Consider the following 18299-nt stretch of genomic DNA (forward strand, 5'->3'; position numbering starts at 1 on the left):
CGTCTGCCTACAGAAGGAACTGTGACCCTGAGGCTTTTGAATGGGATAGGTTCAAAAGGTGGGTTCGAAAGGTGGGGACTGGCACTCCACAGCGCAAGGGCACTCGGTACTTCTCCAAAGCGGGTGAAAAAGTTTGGGGCTTAGGATTTCAGGCAAAACCCATTGGTGCCCTGTGTTTCCGGAAAACCACCGGGCCTTCTGAGACCCCCATAAATTTTGGGTGGGCAGAGCTGTTGTGTAAATGTCCTGGCTTTTCGGGCTCGTGATTGGTCTGCCTGTGGAGTCACGCTTTCTTTCAGCTAGGGGGAACCTGGCTTCTCTCTCAGGCGACAGAAGTTGGTGCAGCCTCTTTTGGTGAGCGGGCTGAAGGGCACATTTACGTTGGGACGGCTATCAGGCGGGAGGAAGAGTCCTCACTAAGGCAGGGTCGCCTTCGACTGAGACTTCAGCACCACAGACAGCGGCCCGACGTTCTCTCCGAGAGCGCCGTGGGCTGGGTAGCCAGAGACCCCTAATCCGAGAGTCGCAGCCTCCACCCTAACCTCGTCCCTGCACGCCCTTTTAGGTTCCAGACTGTCGGAGAATGCCCTCAAACTCAGCAAGAGAGCCTAGTTTGACCAATCAAGGCCTGCCCTCGAGAGAACCAATTGCAGGAGGATGCCCTCGAGATTGAACCAATGAGAGAGCGCGCAGCAGAGAGCACTGCCACGCTGATGGAGAGAACAGGCCAATCATCGCGGCCCGCGCAATCTGGGCGGTGGCGTTGCAGGTCCCCGGGTGGCCCCTCTTGAGTTTGCCGGGGCGACCTGGCTGTCGAACCTAGGGACCCCGAGCGGTGGCTGGTTCCCCGCCTGGTGTCCCTCCCGGCTCCTGTCGGATTGCAAATTGTGCCTGTGCCGTGAGCGGAGCTACTCCTGGGCGCAAAGACCCGGTTGCGGTTTCCATGGAAACTGCTGGCTCTGGCTGCAGCGAAGGGGACTGGGCCCTGGGGGACTTGGGGAGCTCGCGTGGGTGGCCCCAACGGCCGGACTTGCTCATCCTCGCCGATACCTCTGTCCCTGGTTAGAATAAACCCCGATCCAAAGTGTAAAATGAAGCCTAGCTGCGGCCCCGCCCCCACGAGCTGGTGAGGCGCCTAAGGGGCCAATCTGCGCGTGGCGCCACAGGGCTCCCTCGGGCACGTGCTTTGGCTCGCGGCTGCGGTCCCCGGGGTCACGTGGCTGCGGCCACCAGGGCCCACGCAGCTTGCGCGCCACCTGGCGGCCGCCGGCCTGGTATCGCTCCCGCCTCTTGCTGGCAGCCAGCAGGAGGAGGCGGCGACCTCAGGCATCCTCCTCCGGGAAATGGGGCCAGGGCAGCCTTCCCGCCGCTGCCAGCTCCCCTCCCCAACGAGGCTTCCTGTTCCAGGAACACGCCGAGCCGTTCTACCTCGGGGCTTTGGCACTGGCTGTTCCTTCGGCCTGGGATTTGCCTCCTCCAGCTCTCTTCAGGGATGGAACCTCTTTGTCATTCTGGACTATGCTCAAATGCCACCATCTCAGGGAGGTCCTCTCTGACCACCGACTTAAACAGCGCCTCCAGAAACTAACATATCACCCTATCTCCTGCACGGCACTTGTCAACAGCTGTAGATGTCTTACATAGGTGTTTACTGAACATCTCCCCAACCGGTCCCTGAGCTCTCTGAGGGTGGGGAATTAATATTCCATGAGGGATTAGGAGTGGGCATCAAGATCCTGAGTCCCAGGAGATGTCCGGTGGCCTCCCGTTTCCCAACCTCCCACCCTCTGACCCCGTGAGACGGAGTGTTCGGGGTTTCCAGGCCCAGATAGCCGAGGCAGTGCAGAGGCTGTCAGGAAAGGGGCATCACCGCCTGCCTTAGCCTCGCTCAGGAAGGGACCAGGTTGGAGACAGAGGGGCCCAGCTCCCCAAATCATCCAGGCCTAGGGGAAGGGCATCTCCTTTCTCGCTCTTTAATCTCGCTCTGCTCTCTTGACACAGTTCTGGCAGTGCAACCCCAGGCGCCACCTCCAGAGATAGGGCGGGGTTGGAGGGGGCCCAGCCCCAGGGCAGAGCAGGGGCGCCTCCTTCCGGCCCGCGGTCCGGGAGGCCCCCGCGGCTGTCTGGGCCCCAGCAAGCCCAGGCGTGGTGTCCGAGTGGACGAATAAATAGGGGCGGTCAGTGGTTGGATGGGTCAGGCTGGCTTGTGGTCCGGGTGGCTTTTGAGCGTGTGGAACTTGACGCTGTCCAGCTTCTCGAAGCGCTTCCCGCAGCGCTCGCACGTGAAGTTGTACTGCACCTCGGCCGTGTGCTTCTTCATGTGCCAGTTGAGCGACGCGCGCTGCCGGCACTGGTAGCCGCAGATCTCGCACCTGCCGGGGGGGCCGGGGCGAGCGACGCCGCCGGGTCGGGGTCAGACTGGGGCGGAGCCGCCTTTGGAGGCGGGCCCCAAGTTACTAGGACCGAGCCGGCCCCAGAAAGGGGAGGCGCCATCCGGGATGCGAGCGCACGTGGAACTGGGCAAGGCAACCCGAGGGGTGGACCCGCCCCCGCCCTCTGCCGGCCCGGGCCCAGACCCCCTCCCTCCCAGCGCCCTCGCAGGAAGCCCGTCACTCACTGCAGGGGCGTCTCCCCGGTGTGGGTGCGCCGGTGCACCTCCAGGTGGTTCTTCCTCTTGAAGGACTTGCCGCAGGTTTCGCAGGTGAACTCACGGACACCTGGGGGAGAGGCGGGGCTGAGCGCGACGCCGTTGGGGGCGGGGGCTAAAGGGCGCCGCCCAAACCGGGTAGAGAGTGGTCTCCCGGACGTAGGGGCGCGAGCGACCCAAACCCCACAGCTTCTGAGAGCCAACGCTTGACTATAAAAACGAGGGCGGCTAATACGGAGGGCAGCTTACAGCCCAAGGTGATGCTGAGAATGTGCGGGGTAAGGCCACCGGCAGAGCTGGAAATGTGAACTCGACTCCCTGGGAGGCACCGTGTGCAAACTGCCAAGCCTAAGCGGGTCTGAACTTGACCCCAATATTTGAACTTTGGGGCGACTTCACATACAAATCCAAAGTTCCTGCCGCTCGAAAAATCTGAGGCCATGCCCTCCCACTGGACAGAGGCAACACAGCTCCCCAATGAGTCCGCAGCCCACACCCTGGGTGGTAGTCCTGTGCCTGGGGACTCCTGACCCCACCCTAAACCTGAGGCCCAGGACCCCATGCCCCGTGCTGCCAGCCCCACCCCGGGCCTGACCTGAATGGATGATCATGTGCCGCCGCAGGTGGTTGGATAAATAGAACTTCTTGCCACAGCCAGGGTGCGGACACACTTTGGTCTTCCCTTTCCGATGCACAAGATTGACATGGTTCTGCAGGCAAGAGGGGTGGAGCGGGGCTGTGGGTGCCAGGGGCCACCTCCAGGGCTCCCCAGGGTGGGGACAGAGAAGGGGAGCTGGGAGGCAGGCTGGGGCCAGCCCCCCTGGAGGAAGATGGGTGCCCCTGCCCTTGGGAGGGACTCCCAGCTCTGAGCAGGGACCCCGGGGCACAACTGGAATCTACTGCCACTTCACTGTGCACCTACTGCAGCCAGGGCCTGGGCTGGGGCATCAGTCAGCCTTGTCATAACCCTGTGCTGGGGCCCCGCCCTTTGCCCACTTTGTGGATGGCGGATGAGGCTCCAGAGGCTTCCAGTTTGGCGTGTGTCTCACAGGTGGGCAGGGGAAGGGCTGGACTGGATTCCAGGGTGAACTCCCACAGTAGGCTTTGCCATGGAGCTACGCTGTCTCCACGGCCTGGAGCAGGCAGCCACCTCGCTCTCCCTGCCACCCAGAGTCATTCATTCCTTTGTTCTTTTATTCTTTAACTCACCCCTGCAGCACCCCTGCAGCTCCAAGTGCCCGGCACCGGGCCTGGCACCTGGTGGGTGCTCAATACATGCTTAATGAAAACGAAACTCGGCAAATGCAAAGGGCCACTGGTGCCGCCTCCTGCCACCAGTGGGAACGTGACGAGACCCTGGCTCTGCCCTTGGGGCGTCCCGTCCAGGCTCCAGAGGACAAACTACAGGTGTGTCCTGGTGGTGCGGTCATCAGGGGCTCAAAGGCCCCACCCGCCCTGGGGGACTAGGGTGGGCTTCCTGGGGGAGGGACATCCTGAGCCGAGAAGGTGGCCTGGGTAAAGGCAGGAGGAGTTGAGAGGCTGGTTGAGAAGGCAGGACAAGTCACTGGAGAGCAGGAGGGGAAGGCAGTGAGGTGACGCCTGGTGCCCTGTGGCTGAGGCAGGGTCGGTGAGAAGCTGCTGAGAGACAGCCGCGTGGGAGGCAGGCCAGTGGCACCTGGCGGGGCCAAGCGGCGCCCTCCACGAGCCACACTGCCCGGACGCCAGCACACAGGCGGCGGGAAACAGAAGCGGGCCCCGCTCGGCCAGCTCCGGTGGCGGCCTCACCTGGAAACTGCTGAGGGCCACATAGACCTGGCTGCAGCCCTCGTAGGGGCAGTGGAACATCTCTAGCAGGCCGTCGGCATCCATCACCCGAGTGCGCTTGCTCCGCCGCCTCCTGGAGGGGAAGGGGCCCATGGCATCAGGGCTCCCACGCCAGGCAGGCTGTGGGCCCGTTGGCTGCTCCTCATCCCAGCCCCCAGCTGCCCGGGCACCCACTTCTCGGGCTCCTTGGGGATCTCATAGATGATGGCCGACATGTCACTGCCATCCAGCTCCTCCCCGTCTGCCTCGGCTTCGGGCTCTGCGCTCTCAGGCGCTGCCGCCGCCAGCTCTGGGGCCACAGGCTCCTCCTTCTCCTCCTTCTTGAGCACATACAGGTCCTCCTTCTCTACGGGGGGAGGTGGACACAGGGCGGGTGTCCGTGGAGGGCCTGCGTGGCGGAGGAGTGGGCTCCGGGGCCACTCCTCCCCACTCCCCCCACCTCCCAGAGACCGCGGCAGCCCCCCTGGACCTGCGCGGCCCCCAGACCTTTCTTGGTCTCGATGCCTGCCATGGCGGCAGGGTCCATGGTGCTGGGCTGGCTGCCCTCGGGCTCCGTCTGGGTGTAGGCTGCTACGCCCTCCATCACGGCACAGGGCACTTCGTCCCCCAGGCCCCCGCCGGGGGCACCGCTGCCTGCTGCCACGTTGAGGTGGATGCCCTCGGCCGTGAGGGCGTCGTAGCCCGGGCCTGCGATGATGATCACCTGCGAGCCGGGCACCATGCCTGGCACGGGACAGCTGGCCACCACCTCGCCCAGCGCCTCCTGGGGCACGTTCTCAAAGAGGGTGCCGGGGCCCGGGCCCACCTGCACGGGCACCGGCACACACACCACCGTCTCCAGGGCTTCGGGCCCACTGCCCGCCGGGTTGGGGCACAGCGGGGCGCCCTGCTCCGCCAGGCTCTCCACGTGGTGGACGTCGAAGGGGATGTGCACGCCCTCCTGAGTGATGAGCCCGCTGCTGCCCGCCGGGCTGGAGGGGGTCACCGCCGCCGCCGCCACAGCCGCTCCCTTGGCCGGCGGGCCCTCGGGGGGCTCCTCCGAGTCAGAACCGGAGCCGGAACTAGAAGGGTCGGAGCTGCTGGCCGCCAGGCCATTGCCCACTGTGGCGACAGAGGAAAGGAGACAGTTACGGTAGCAACAGTGGCAGCAGCAGAGGCGTATGCTGAGTGCTTACTACGGGCTGGGCACGGTCACCCCCTCAGTGCCACAAACATCGGTCACTTCTCAGTCCCCCCCCCCCCCCGCTCCCCCACCTCTGCTCCTCAGAGACGCTCCCCTCCCTCGGCCTCCAGACCCGAATGCTGGCTTCCTGGCCCCTCCCTGGGGGTTCCTGCTCAGCCTCTTCAGCTCCCGCAGGCCTGGGAGGTTCCGCGCTTCGCTCGCCCCAGGGTTTCAGCCCGCCTGATGGTGTTAAACTGCCCTCGTCCTGACACCAACTCGTTTTGAGTTCTGACGCTTATCTACCTGGAGAGAGTGTCGGATCCCACAGGCTAAGGGCTCAGGTCCCACAAGACTGCTCGCCCCCACTGCAGACGCCGGCTGCAGGCCGAAGGCCATTGTGATTCTGGCCACACATGGCGGGTTTCTACGACAGCCTCTTCGGGTTCGATAATTTGCTAGAACAATTCATAGAACTCAGGCAAGTGCTTTACTTACTGACTACAGTTTTTTGGTTTTGGGGTTTTTTTTTTTTTTTTTTTTTGAGAAAGAGAGTGTGTGCTTGAGTGGGGGAGGGGCAGAGGGCGAGGGAGAGAGAGAATCTTACTTCACACTCAGTGCAGAACCCGATGCGGGGCTCCCTCTCACTACCGTGAGATCGTGACCTGAGCCGAAATCAAGAGTCGGACGCTGAACCGACCGAGCCGCCCAAGCGCCCCAACTGACGACTACACTTTTATCATAAAAGATGCAACACAGCAAATAGTCAGATGGAAGGGAAGCGCAGGGTGAGGTGCAGGGGCTGCTGGGGTGGGAGCTATCATGCTCTCTCCGGACGCGCCACCCTCCTAGAACCTCAAGGTGTTTACCAACCTGCAAACTCCCTGGATCTTGTTACTTAAGAGTTTTTGTAACCCAGTCTCCAGCCCCAGTCTGCTGCCTGGGAGTCAGGGGTGGGGCTGAGAGTCCCCCCTCTAATCATGTGTTTGGTCTTTCTGGTGACCAGTCCCCATCCTGAAGCTCTCTAGGGGACCCTGCCTGAGTCACCTCATTAGCATAGACTCAGGCGTGATCCAAAGGGGCTCCTTATGAAAAGGGCTCTTCACAAACAATGAAAAATATTCCCATCACTCAGACAATTCCAAGGGCTGTAGGAGTTCTATGCCAGGAACCGGGGACAAAGACCAAATACCTATTTTCATTATACTGCCCTCACCCATACCCCGATGCCTCCATGTGGACAGCTGCCACCTGGACCTCCTGTGGGGGCTGGGGGCTCTTCCATCCCGCCGCCTCCTCTGCTGCCCCCCAGTGTAGGTCATGTATTTAGGGACCCTAGGCAGTCTCCTGCCTCAGGGCCTTTGCATTTGCTCTTTGCTCTGCCTGAACACTCTTCTCTCAGACACCTGCGTGGGCTCCCTCACCCCCACCTCCATCAGACCCTTTAAGAAAATGGTATTTATTCAGGAAGGCCTCTGACCACCTTGTCTTAAATATCACTTTTTTCTCTCCTTTATTTTTCCCCAAAATATCACCTTCCACCGTACTCCAGATTTTATTTTAATTAAAAAAAATTTTTTTAACATCTATTTATTTTTGAGAGAGAAAGAGACAGTGCAAAAGGGAGAGAAGCAGAGAGAGAGAGGGAGACACAGAATCGGAAGCAGACTCCAGGCTCCGAGCTGTCAGCACAGAGTCCAATGTGGGGCTCAAACCCACAAGCCGTGAGATCGTGACCTGAGCCGAAGTCGGATGCTTAACTGACTGAGCCACCCAGGAACCTCCACTGTACTCTACATTTTAATGGTCTATCTTGTTTACTGTCTGCTTCCCCTCTAGATCGTAAGCTCCATAACCACTGGGGTCCCTGTGCACAGGGCCCAGTGCCCAGAAGGCCGCCTAGCACACACTGAGCACATGTTTGTAGAAATGAATGAATCTCAAACCGACACCGTGATGAAGGCCAAGGCGACCGACATCTCACCCAGGTATTTTGTGCTAAAGCCCACACACAGGGAGACTGGGAACAGAAAAAGCCAATTGTTGGGACATCTGGGTGGCTCAGTTGGTTAGCGTCCAACTCTTGGTTTCGGCTCAGGTCATGATCTCACGGCTTCATGGGTCGAGTTCGAGAGTCACAGGTCACAGCTTCCAGAGTTCGAGTCCCACATCAGGCTCTGTGCTGGCAGCACGGAGCCTGCTTGGGATTCTCTCGATTTCCCTCTCTCACTGCCCCTCCCCAACTCATGCTGTCTCTGTCTCTCTCAAAATAAGTAGACTTAAAAAAAAAAAAAAAAAAGAGAGAAGAGTGAGAGAAAGAAAAAGTCAATAGCTGACCCTGACGTTCCACACTCCCGCAGAGTCGGGCACACTGTCCGGGGACCACATGTCCTACACTCCCAGGGGGTCAGATGGAGCACGCAGGCTCTGGAGCCAGACTTCGGGGGTGGGATCTTGGCGCCCACCCCTCCAGCTGTGTGGATGTGGGGGCCTTATGGAACCTGTGTGGGCCTGGGGATAACTCGGCACCTACTCCAGGGGCTGCTTGGGGTATTTAGTGAGTAAATATATGTAAAGGGCCTAGGACAGTACCAGGCTCAGAGTAAGCACCCTATCAATGTTTCTATTATCATTCTTATCATAACGCCCCATCCCTGACTCACGGCCCTGGGATAGCAGGGGTGGGGTAGGGGGATTGGCCCCTCCTTGTAACACCCTGTAATCTATAGGGTGAGCTGAGCTCCCTGGCCCCACCCTAAAGCAAGGGGCAGTCAGCTAGTTAGTTGGGGGCTCGGCCAGGGTGTGTGCCTGGATCCCCAACTGCAGTGTCCAGCTCTGAAGGCCAGACTGGACCTCTCCCCACTTGACCATGACCTTGGTCACAGAAGTGGCTGTGCACCCCCTGGCTTCTCCAAGTCCTGCAGGAGGTCCTCTTACTGAGAAGTGGCAGGGCCACCCCAGGCAGGGAGCTGATAAGGGTGCTGCTGAGGGAACAGGGCTGGGACAGGGACACAGCCCCCCTCCCTTCACAGCGCCCCCCTCCCCCGCAGCCATGGCAGACCCGGCCAAGGATCCCTGCACTCATTCCTGAGAGCTAGATCCACCAGCCACCGGTGTCAGAGTTGGGTGGGGGCGCAAGGGGGCTCCTCTGGGTGCCATCCCCGTCCCGGCGGACCCATCACCAGGGAGGTCAGTCACATTAGTCCCAGGGCCTTGGTGTCCTCAACTGCCAAGTGGGGCTAACGAAGAGCTGTAGGGAGGACTGAGCGTGGTCGGGGGCGGGACCCCGAGTGGGGAGACGATGGCCGAGGGGCCGGCCGCGTGGTGGGGTCTGGCGGACGCACACGGGACAGCCGTTGGCCAGGGCGCCCACCTGGAACACCTCTCGCCCACGGCTTCCCCTTGGCCAGCTGGGATGCCACCTGCTCCGAGATTCCTGCCAGCACGGGCTCAGCCCCGGTGACTGACCTCACCCTCCACCCTGGCAGGGCGCCTGGCGGTGAGCCCTGTGCTCCTGAGCCCGAGGCTGAAGCCGAGCTCGAGGCAGGCGGGCAGCTCCTCACCACCCACCAGGGCCAACTGGGCCTTCGTAACTGAGTCCCTCCCACTCCCACTGTCAGCTCAGGACGTGTGACCCACAGAGCATGGCAAGAGAGGGTCAGGGACAGTGAGAGACGCGCAGGGCAGTGGGGGGAGAAACAGATGGGGGGGGGGAAGGGAGTCGGGGAGACAGGGAGAGACGGGGGGGCAGGGAAAAGGCAGGAAACAGAAGGGAGAGGATGAAACAGAAAAGATGGGCAACAGAGGGAGGGGGAACAAGAGAGAGCTCAAGAATGGGGAGGGAGGAGGAGAACCGGGCAGACAGGCGGCGAGAAGAGGAGGCTGGGAGAGAGCGCCCAGGACCGAAAGAGAAAGGGCCACGGACAACAGAGGAGGAGGGAGAGGCCGGGCGAGCACCCAGGCCTGAGGCCCGGCACCCACCCCTCCCTCCAGCCGCTGAGCCAGGTGTCCCGCACCCCAGCCGGGCCCTGCCTGCCACCGGCCTTGAGCACAGGTGGGCCAAGCCCTCGCAGGTGTCCCCTGGAAGACGGGGGCCGCCTCTCTGCTCCAGAAGGACAGGAAGAGTGCAGACCAGCCTGCCGGGGCCGGGCTCTGTCCCTGAAGCCGGCGCCCGTGCCTTTCTGGTCACTGTGAGGCTTCTAGTGCTGGCCTGAGGCTGACAAGACCCACGAGAGGGCCGGGGGTCTGGGGTGCCCCCCCCCATAAGGGGCCGTAGCGCCCCCCCCCCCCGGAGGCCGGCGGCCCCCCCCCCCCCCCCCGCCGGGCCCCAGACCCACCTTTGTCGCTGTCGGCGTCTGAATCACTGAGTGGCTTCAGGGGCGAGTGCAGGTCTTGGAAGTAGCGGTGGCCGGCCTCGCACTGCCACACGGCTGTGGTGTACAGGCCGAAGGTGGGGTCCAGCTCGGCCAGGTGCGGCTCGTACGGGCAGCGGTGCTTGTGGTCCTCGTACCAGATCACCACGTTCTTCAGACAGTTCACGTTGCGTCGCCTCCCTGCGCACGCGTGGCAGGGCCCCGGGGTCAGGGGTGGCGCTTGTCCCTCCGAGGGCCTCGGAACACCCCGGCCTTACGGCACCCGGTGGGGGCGGGGCTGAGACACCTTCCCGAGCCCTGTCCGGGCCCGTCCCCGGTTCACAGATGGAGAAACGGGCTCTGGGAGGTGCCACACACCCTGCTGATAACAGAGGCGGGCCAGGCTGTCCTCACTGAATAAGCGAAATCACATAAACGATGGAGCCTGGCACGTAGTAGGTGCGCAGTAATTATTAGCTGCCTGTTGTTAACAGAATCATCCTCATCAGCGTCTTTGGCCTGGCCCAGCAGAGCCCCTCTGCCCTGGTCTCCCTGCCCCCACATCTATCTACTTCGCCCGCGGCGGACAGAAGGCCCCTGCTGCAAGCACTTGGAGTCAGGCCATGCCCCTCCTCTGCCCAGAACCCACCAGGGCTCCCCCTGGCTGGGGGTAAAAGCCAAAGTCCTCTCCCGACCCGCCAGGCCCCGAATGTTCTGCCCCATCGCCTCCCGTCCTTCCCCTTGATCACTTTATTCCAGCCTCGTGGCCTCCTCCCTGTTCCTGAAATGAGCAGGGTACGGTCCTGCCTCAGGGCCTTTGCACAGACTGTGTCTTCTTCTTCCAGATAACTGCCTTGCCCTCCCCCTCTCAGGTCTTTCCCTCGGTCTGCCACCCCTTCCCCACTGTCCTTCCAGCTGACCTGACTTGCTGCCCTTTCTCTCCAGGTAGCACCTAGATACCGTCTGTGGTTATCTGTTTCCGTGTTTCTGTCTTCCCTAATAGAATGTCAGCTCCCCAAGGGCAGGGACGCTATCTGTGTTGTTCCTCCTGTATCCCCAATGCCTACGTAGGGCCTGGTACATAGTAGATGCTCAGCAAATGTTTGCCGGATGAGTAAATGCTTCAAGGAGGTGGGCCCCGTGAGAGCTAGACCGTGCGATTCAAATCCTGACTGCCACATCATAGCTAGGTGGCTCCAGGCAAGTGACTTGGCTTCTCTGACCCTCACCTCCCCTTTCTGGGTCAGGGAGAATAATGGTCCCCATTTCTCGAGGGCTGCCAGAGAGGAGGGAGTGAAGACGTCGGCAGGGCACAGAACAGGGCTGGACACACTTTGAATGCCCAAGAAATGGTACCTGTGATATGTGTGATGGTGCCTGTCCTGCAGCCGATGGGGAAGAAAGTGTCCTCCCCGTCTTCCAAGCTGGGACATGAGGAGGCGGCCCAGAAGGGTCCTTGGGCCTAGGGGGGTTGCCTGGGGCCTCCCACCCAGTGACGACCACGGGCAAATAGGGACACCACCAGCAGCAGCCTCTCCAGTCAGCTCCCTTCCCACACTTTGGGATATGGAGGTCACACACTTAGCTTGGCCCATGCCTCTGACAACTGTAACCGCTTTCCAGTGGTGACTTAGCCTTTTGTGTGGGAGCTGGGGATGGCGGAGGCACCCCCACTGGGCACAGCACACGTTCCAGTCCCCTCTGGGAACTTTCCTGCCCCCACCCCTCTCCCCTCCGCAGGCCTGGCTGTGTCCCTGGGCCCGCAGTGCCCCTACCTCCCTGCCATGGCCCCACTGGGCCTGTCCCCTGCCTTCCCATGAGACCATGGGCTACGTGGGGGCACGGCTGGGTCTGTCCTGTCCCGCACAGCCCCTGGCCAGCGGTGCCTGAGCACGAGTGAGGGAACGCACAACAAAGCCTCTTACTCCCAACACCCATCCCATCCCCCCCCCCCCGCCCCGGCTGAAGCCCCACTTACTTTTCTTCCGCTTTGGCTTTTTGGGGACCTGCTCCCAAGGCTTCCTGTAAGAGAGAGAGGCAGGGGGAGTAAGCACAGGGCCTGTTCTATTTCCCAGGGGTCTCCACTCTCTCCTCCATGGACACCAGCCCTTAAAGGTGGTCTAGCATCACCACGCATTTCACCACGTGGGAGAATGAGGCTCAGAGGAGTGAGGCTGCCTGCCCAGGGGCCCATGGCCGGGGAGCAGAGAAGTCAGAAAAGGGGTACAGAAAGTGTGGCACGCGGAATTCTCAGCTGGCCCCACGACTCCCATGCCCGGGGGAACATGCCCTGCAGAATCCTCTGCCCATGAGTGGGCGGCCTGAGTATATGATGGGATACCACCCCCTGGGGCGAGGTGACTTGGAATGAATCAGGAGGAAGCGTTCCAAGGTGGGCCTGACCTAATCAGGGGAACCTTTAAACGGGCCCCGCTGCAGTCAGAGACTGTAGGCTGAGAATATGGCAGGTCCAGGAGGGGCCAGGACCTGAGAACAGCCTCTGGGAGCTGAGGGCAGTGCCGGTCAACAGCCAGCAAGACCGTGGGGACCTCGGCTGTGCAACCCAGGAGGAAATTAAGTCAGCCAACGCTCTGAGGGTGTCTGCAAGCAGCTCTTTCCTTAGCTGAGCGTCTAGATGAAGACGCAGCTGGCTGAAACCCTGATTTTGGCCTTGTGAGACCCTGAGCAGAGGATTCAGCTAAAACTCGCTGGGCTCCTGACCCACAGAAATGTGACATCATTTGTGATTTTAAGCCACTAAGTCTGTGGTCGTTTGTCAGACAGCAATAGAACATTTGCGGAGTCGGCCTCAGAACCTGCACTGCCCCATCCGGGCCCCTGCGGATCCTGCCCGCCCCCCCGCCCCCAACCCCAGGCAGGCTGAGAGCCCTGGGGAGACTGCCAGACCCAGCCAGGAGGGCTGGTATTGCTAGGGACCCTGCCCCCGACCCTCACTGCCCGCTGTATGTAGGCCCCAGCCCAAGGTGCTGCTCCCTCTATCAGTCCCGCCCCGGGGAGCCAGCTCAGGTCCAGACGCCCTGGCCATCACGCCCACCCGCCTCTGGGGCCTTCCCCACTTTGGCCGGGGCCCCGCACCCTAACTGTGTGCCCCAGTGACCAAGGCGTCAGGGAGCCCTGGGCAAGGCCGGGCCCAAACCCACCCCCCCTGCCCCAAGGCCTCCCACACCAGGAAGGCCGCCAGAACTGCCAGGTGGGATCCTGACCCCCTATAGGCTGCTTGGCCGTGGCCCAGCACCGGGTCTACACGTGCTAAGGGCGGGTGCTTTGGAGTAATCTCCCCTGGACCCACTAGGGGCCTTCACCCGCCTTCCTGACACCACGCTTCTGGGTCTGCCCACGCACTCTGGCTACTTCCTCATCCTCCCTTCTCTACACCGCAGTGGGAGGCCCCGAGACCCTGCGTGACCTTGCCTCCCCGTGCCTCAGTTTCCCCATCTGTAGCATGGGATCGTAACAGTCCCTGCCTCGTGGGGCTGGCATGAGGTTACGCGCACTGGAAGAGCCTGATGTAGCCCCTCGCACTGGGTAACCGCTCAGCATAGCGATGGTCTCACCGTGACCATCAGCGTTATCACAGCGTCTGGCCCTGGAGCGCCAGCCTCCCTGCCATGGCCCAGACCCTGCTCTCACCGCAAATGTCCTGACAGCCAGTCCAAAGTCTCTTGTCAGCTTCCCCACCCGCCCCATCTGACCCCCGTCCAGCCTGATGACAATTCTCAGTCCCCACGCCCCACGTCTGGTCCGAGGACAGCTCCCCAGGCTTTGCCCTTGTCCCAGCCTCTGCACCCCCGCCCCGCCCCATCCCAGATGCCCTCCACCCCCTCCCATGACTCTCCCCTCCCTTCCCCTCCCCTGCTCTCCAAGGGGGCAGGCCGGCCACCCAGATCCTCACCCAAACCCAAGTCCAAATGCCCACGGCCCCCTCCCCGCACTCACAGCCTCGCCAAGACTGGGGTGCTGGGAACGCCACTTAGTGGTGGGGACAGGCTCGGGTGTCAGTCAGATCTGAGTCCAAGTCTCCTCTCTGCTGTCGACTAGCTGTGTGACCGCGAGTGGGTCTCGAACCCTCTGAGCCTCAGTGTCCCCACCTGCGAAGTGGGGAAAACAGTGGTGCCTCTCACACAGAGCCGCTGTGGGGATTCAATGGGGCCAGACTATGTTCTTTCTCCCCCAAACTGCCATCCCTCCCTTTGCCCGCTTCTCCGCGTTCTACCGCCTACGCGACGCCCTGTAGAGGCCACCTGCGCGTGAGGACAGTTGTGCCCAGTAGCTCTCCTCCGCTCTCCTCTGCCATTTGCTTTCACGCTTGACCCCTCATCCCCACCCGTGTCCAAACACACCACCAGTTCCACCCCGGACTTAAATAATCTTGAGCCCCTTCTCTGCCAACTTCTGCCCATTCCCCTGCCCCCGCTTGGGAGCCGTCTATGTGCGTGCAGTCTTCCTGTCTTCTCCCCCATCTCCCTTGAACCCCTCCGCTCAGGGTTTTCTCCCCCAAGCCACAAACTGCCCCGTTCCAGCCGCCTGCGGATCCTTCCAGGGGCCTCCAGGACGCTGCCCCGCCGGGTCCTCCACGCGCCTCTAGGCCTCTGCTCCTCCCTTGTGACCCTGACTTCTCTAAGCGCAGAGAGCGAAAGCGGGGCTCAGACCTGCGTGTCTCCCCACTCGCCCTTGGCAACCTCTGTCACCATGCCATCACGGTGCTGTGGGTCCCAAATCCGGATCTCCCACCCGGCCCTCTCCTGACCGCACCACCACCGCCAGCCCTCCCTGACACTACGTGCAGGGGTCCCCAGACATCTCACACGGGAGCCGTCCTACGGTCCCGTGACCTGCCCTTTCTCAGTTAACGGCACCTGCAACTTTCCAGGTGCTCAGGTCCAAACCTGGGGCATCTCGCGTCTCCGCACCTATCGGCAAACCCTGTTGGCCCTAATTCTAACCACTTCTCTCCACCACTGCATGGCCCCGCCTGGGCCCGGCCCTCTCAGGACTCACCTGGACCAAGGTAGTCGCCTCGACATAGGAACACAGCCTCAACGTAGGGGTCAGCGGGATTCTTTTGATTGTCTTGTTAACAGTTTAAGATGTAAAAGGAAAAATTCACACACATACAAAGCTAGAGAGAAGAGTGAACCTCCTCGAGCCCCTCACCAGCCAAGGCCCGAGGACCTTCGACGGCAGCCAGTTCTCAGCCAACCTTGTTTCAACTCGCATTTCACCCTATCCTCCTGCCACACAGCCCCTAGGGAGTGCCTCTGTTAAAATATAAGCCAGGTATGTGACCTCTTTGTCCAAAATTCTGTACTTAACAAGAGCAAAAAATCCTATCAGGCCCCCTACTTCACTGAGAGGAAAAGCCAGAGTTCTCCATGCCGTCCACAAGGCTCTGTCAACTTCCTGTCCTCACTTTCCCCACTTTTCATCTTCTCGTTGCACTCCAGCCACATGGGCCGGCTCACTGCCCCATGTACACACCAGGCCGGGTCCTGCCTCAGGGCCTTTGCACTGGCCAATCCTTTTTCCTCTTTCTTCCCCCAGATATCTGCATAGGTCTCCCTGGCTCCTTCATGAATGCCGTCCTCTCACTGTGGCCCAGCCTAACACCCTAGTTAAGTCTCCAGCACACACACCCCCCCTCCCTATTTCACTTTTGTTTTTTCCATAGCCCCTATCGATCTCTCACAACCTCCACAATTTAGCAAATTATAGTAATAGAATTTAGTATTTATAGTATAGTAATGTAATTTAGAATAATAAATAATAGGAAACATGTAGTAAGTGCAGTAGACAAGGCTTTGCACAGTGGACAAGTCTGCCCTCTGCCCTTTAAAATGGCAGCTCCAGGGGCGCCTTGGGTGGCTCAGTCGGTTAGGTGTCTGACTTTGGCTCAGGTCATGATCTCACGGCTCTTGAGTTTGAGCCCCGCGTCGGGCTCTGTGCTGACAGCTCGGAGCCTGGAGCCTGCTTCAGATTTTGGGCCTCCCCCTCTGCCCCTCCCCCGTGCATTCTCTCTCTCTCTCTCTCTCTCTCTCTCTCAAATAAACATTAAAAAAATTTTTTAACTGGCAGTTCCATCAGGCAGTGATTTTTTTTGTGTTGTTCCTTTCTGCACCCTCCGCACCTCTGCAAGTGTCTGGCACATAGTACATACTGAATAAACATCCCTTAAACGAATGACACCAGCGACTCCACGACTGACCATTGTTTCCCTTTTCCCACTGGTCGCTAGGAAGCTCTGAGGCAAATTCATGGCCTCTTCTCCATTCCCACTTCTTCACGTCTTTCGAACTCTGGTCAGGCTTTTAACTTAACATGCCACAAAAGTGCCCTCTGTCGTGTCCCCTGTGACTTAGGCCTCAATCCAATAGCACTGATCCTGGCCCCCCTGTACCCCTCTTTTTCCTTTCTCTTTTCATCCCAGTTCTCATTTCTGCCTTCTGGTCCATGTTTACAGAGTCTTGAACCGAAATCCTTCCAGGTAGAAGGCAGTTACAAATAAGTGAGCAGACAAAGTAACGGGCCCCCTATCTCTGGCCATGTCCGTTCCCCACAGGACACCCCTCACTCAGGTTATTGTATCTTCCCGACTACCCACGTGTCCCAGGGCCCGGTCTTTGTCATGCACTGCCTGGGCTGTCTCAGTGTCCAGGCCCCAGTCCTGCATGACTTACACAAACCAAGCTACTGCAAATAGCACTTTCAGCTTAGGGACCTTCAAGGGCTCCCTCTGGCCAGTGGTCCCCAGCTCCACCTGCACATGTCTCCCTGGAAGCTTTGCAGAAAAAAATACAAGGTCTGCAACCCCGCTCAGACTAACTGAATCAGAAACTCCAATAATGCAACATGAGCTTGAGTTTTTGAAATGCCCAGCATTTCCTGCTCCACTCTTGGGCATATAAACCAGTCTGCCACCCAGGGAGGGCGTGGATGCAATTCAGAAGGATCTGGTGGATTCTTGGCCATCAGAATCTTCCCCTAGGGAAACATGCCAATGTATGCAAACAAAAACCAGGGCACTGCAAGGATTCTGTCGCGGCACTGCTTGTGACAGGGAACAAGTATCATTATAACGACTAATACTTGAGGTGCTCACTATGTGCCAACCATGTTCTAAGCCTTTTGTTGTATTTTAACTCATTTAGTCGTCACACCGACCTATAAAGCAGGAAGGGAAAAATTCCATCCACACCGCTCCTTCTCAAGATGGAGATTCCGCAAAGACCTCTGCCCTCTACCTGAGCCGCTAACTTGGGGCTTCCTCTTCACCTGAGTCTCTATGGGTTAAGGTGCTCCCCAGGAGCCAAGACGTTTAGAGAATGAGATCTGGATCGTGAGGAGTCTTGCCGTATCTGGGGTGGAAGGTTGTGGGAATGAGGCCACACACAGTCTCAGATGGAGTGCCAGAACCTTATACGGGACAGGGACACCCCCAGGGTGTCCAGTCACAGTCTCAGACTACAACCTAAGGGTTGTAGAGAATGAGGCTTGTGAGATCCCAAGGACCAGCAGGGAAGAAGGGGCATTAAGGCCTCAGGAGGCGGGGCCGCCCCTCCGGGGACTGGGCAGTTAGAACGCTTGGAGGTGGGGTCTGTACTAGGATTGGGCAGCCAGAAATCTAACGGGAGGGGCCAAGCGTCAGGAGGCGGGTCGAGAGGCTGGGCGCATCCCAGGATTGGGCAGTCGGAAAGGCGGGAGGCGGGGCCGCGAGCCAGGAGCGTCCCAGGACCGGCGGTAGGAGACCCCGGCCGGCAGCCCGGACACTGGGCGGGGCTCACAGGTGCCGTGGGCGGGGCCGTGGACAGAGGGGGCGGGACCACGCTCGGCGGGGAATGGGGGCGTCTCCTCCCTCGCTCGCTCCCTCCCTCCCTGGGGCCGGGCCCCCTCACCCGTGGCGGCCGCTACGCTGGCCGCGCTCCAGCGAGATGAGATAGGCTGCGAGCTTGGCGTCGCTCCAGCCGCTGCGGCGCCGCAGGTCCACCCAGGGCCCGTGAGCCTCGCCCAGGTACACACGCCGCACGTCGTACTTCTTCCGGGACTCGAGCCGCCGCCGGGCTCGGTCCGATTCCGTGAGCCGCGGCCGACCCCGCGCCTTGCGGCCCGCCGCGCCCTCCTCGGCCGCCGCCTCCCCGCCTGCGCCCGCCTCAGCCTCCGCCTCCGCCTCGGGCTCCGGCGCCCGCTCCGCCATCCCCCCCTCCCTGGTTACCAACCTCCCCCGTTGTTAGGAGCCCGGCCGGAAGTGGCGCGCATCTTCCGCGCCGACGGGAAATTTCTCTTGGACTTTCACTGCCCCACG

At 60.7% G+C, this 18299-nt stretch overlaps 1 protein-coding gene across 2 annotated transcripts; it reads right to left on the minus strand.

The window, feature by feature from the left end:
• Positions 1–1957: 1957 nt before the first annotated feature.
• On the minus strand, positions 1958–18206 carry ZNF653 (zinc finger protein 653). 2 transcript variants are annotated; one of them, XM_040449966.1, is made up of 9 exons: positions 17893–18206; positions 11961–12004; positions 9968–10183; positions 4958–5572; positions 4646–4817; positions 4433–4544; positions 3243–3357; positions 2618–2717; positions 1958–2372 (listed from the first exon to the last, which is right to left on the minus strand). In XM_040449966.1, exons 1-9 carry the CDS (start codon positions 18189–18191, stop codon positions 2195–2197), a joined length of 1851 nt encoding a protein of 616 aa, XP_040305900.1. In that variant the 5' UTR covers positions 18192–18206; the 3' UTR covers positions 1958–2194. The 2 variants fall into 2 exon arrangements, with proteins under 2 accessions (XP_040305900.1, XP_040305901.1); XM_040449967.1 differs by lacking the exons at positions 1958–2372; positions 2618–2717; positions 3243–3357 and adding an exon at positions 3364–4282.
• Between the last annotated feature and the right edge of the window lie 93 nt (positions 18207–18299).

This window comes from Herpailurus yagouaroundi, unplaced genomic scaffold, assembly GCF_014898765.1.
Source record: "Herpailurus yagouaroundi ecotype Mexico unplaced genomic scaffold, PumYag 200, whole genome shotgun sequence".
Taxonomy (NCBI): domain Eukaryota; kingdom Metazoa; phylum Chordata; class Mammalia; order Carnivora; family Felidae; genus Herpailurus; species Herpailurus yagouaroundi.

What these genes read in the sequence shown, in the direction of transcription:
- ZNF653 (XM_040449966.1), bottom strand. Translation starts at nt 18,191, where the DNA reads ATGGCGGAGCGGGCGCCGGAGCCCGAGGCGGAGGCGGAGGCTGAGGCG. An exon ending in CAGCGTAGCGGCCGCCACGG is followed by an intron (nt 12,005 to 17,892) that starts GTGAGGGGGCCC and finishes TCTCTCTTACAG; the next exon opens with GAAGCCTTGGGAGCAGGTCC. An exon ending in ACCGGGGAGACGCCCCTGCA is followed by an intron (nt 2,373 to 2,617) that starts GTGAGTGACGGG and finishes CCCCCCCGGCAG; the next exon opens with GTGCGAGATCTGCGGCTACC.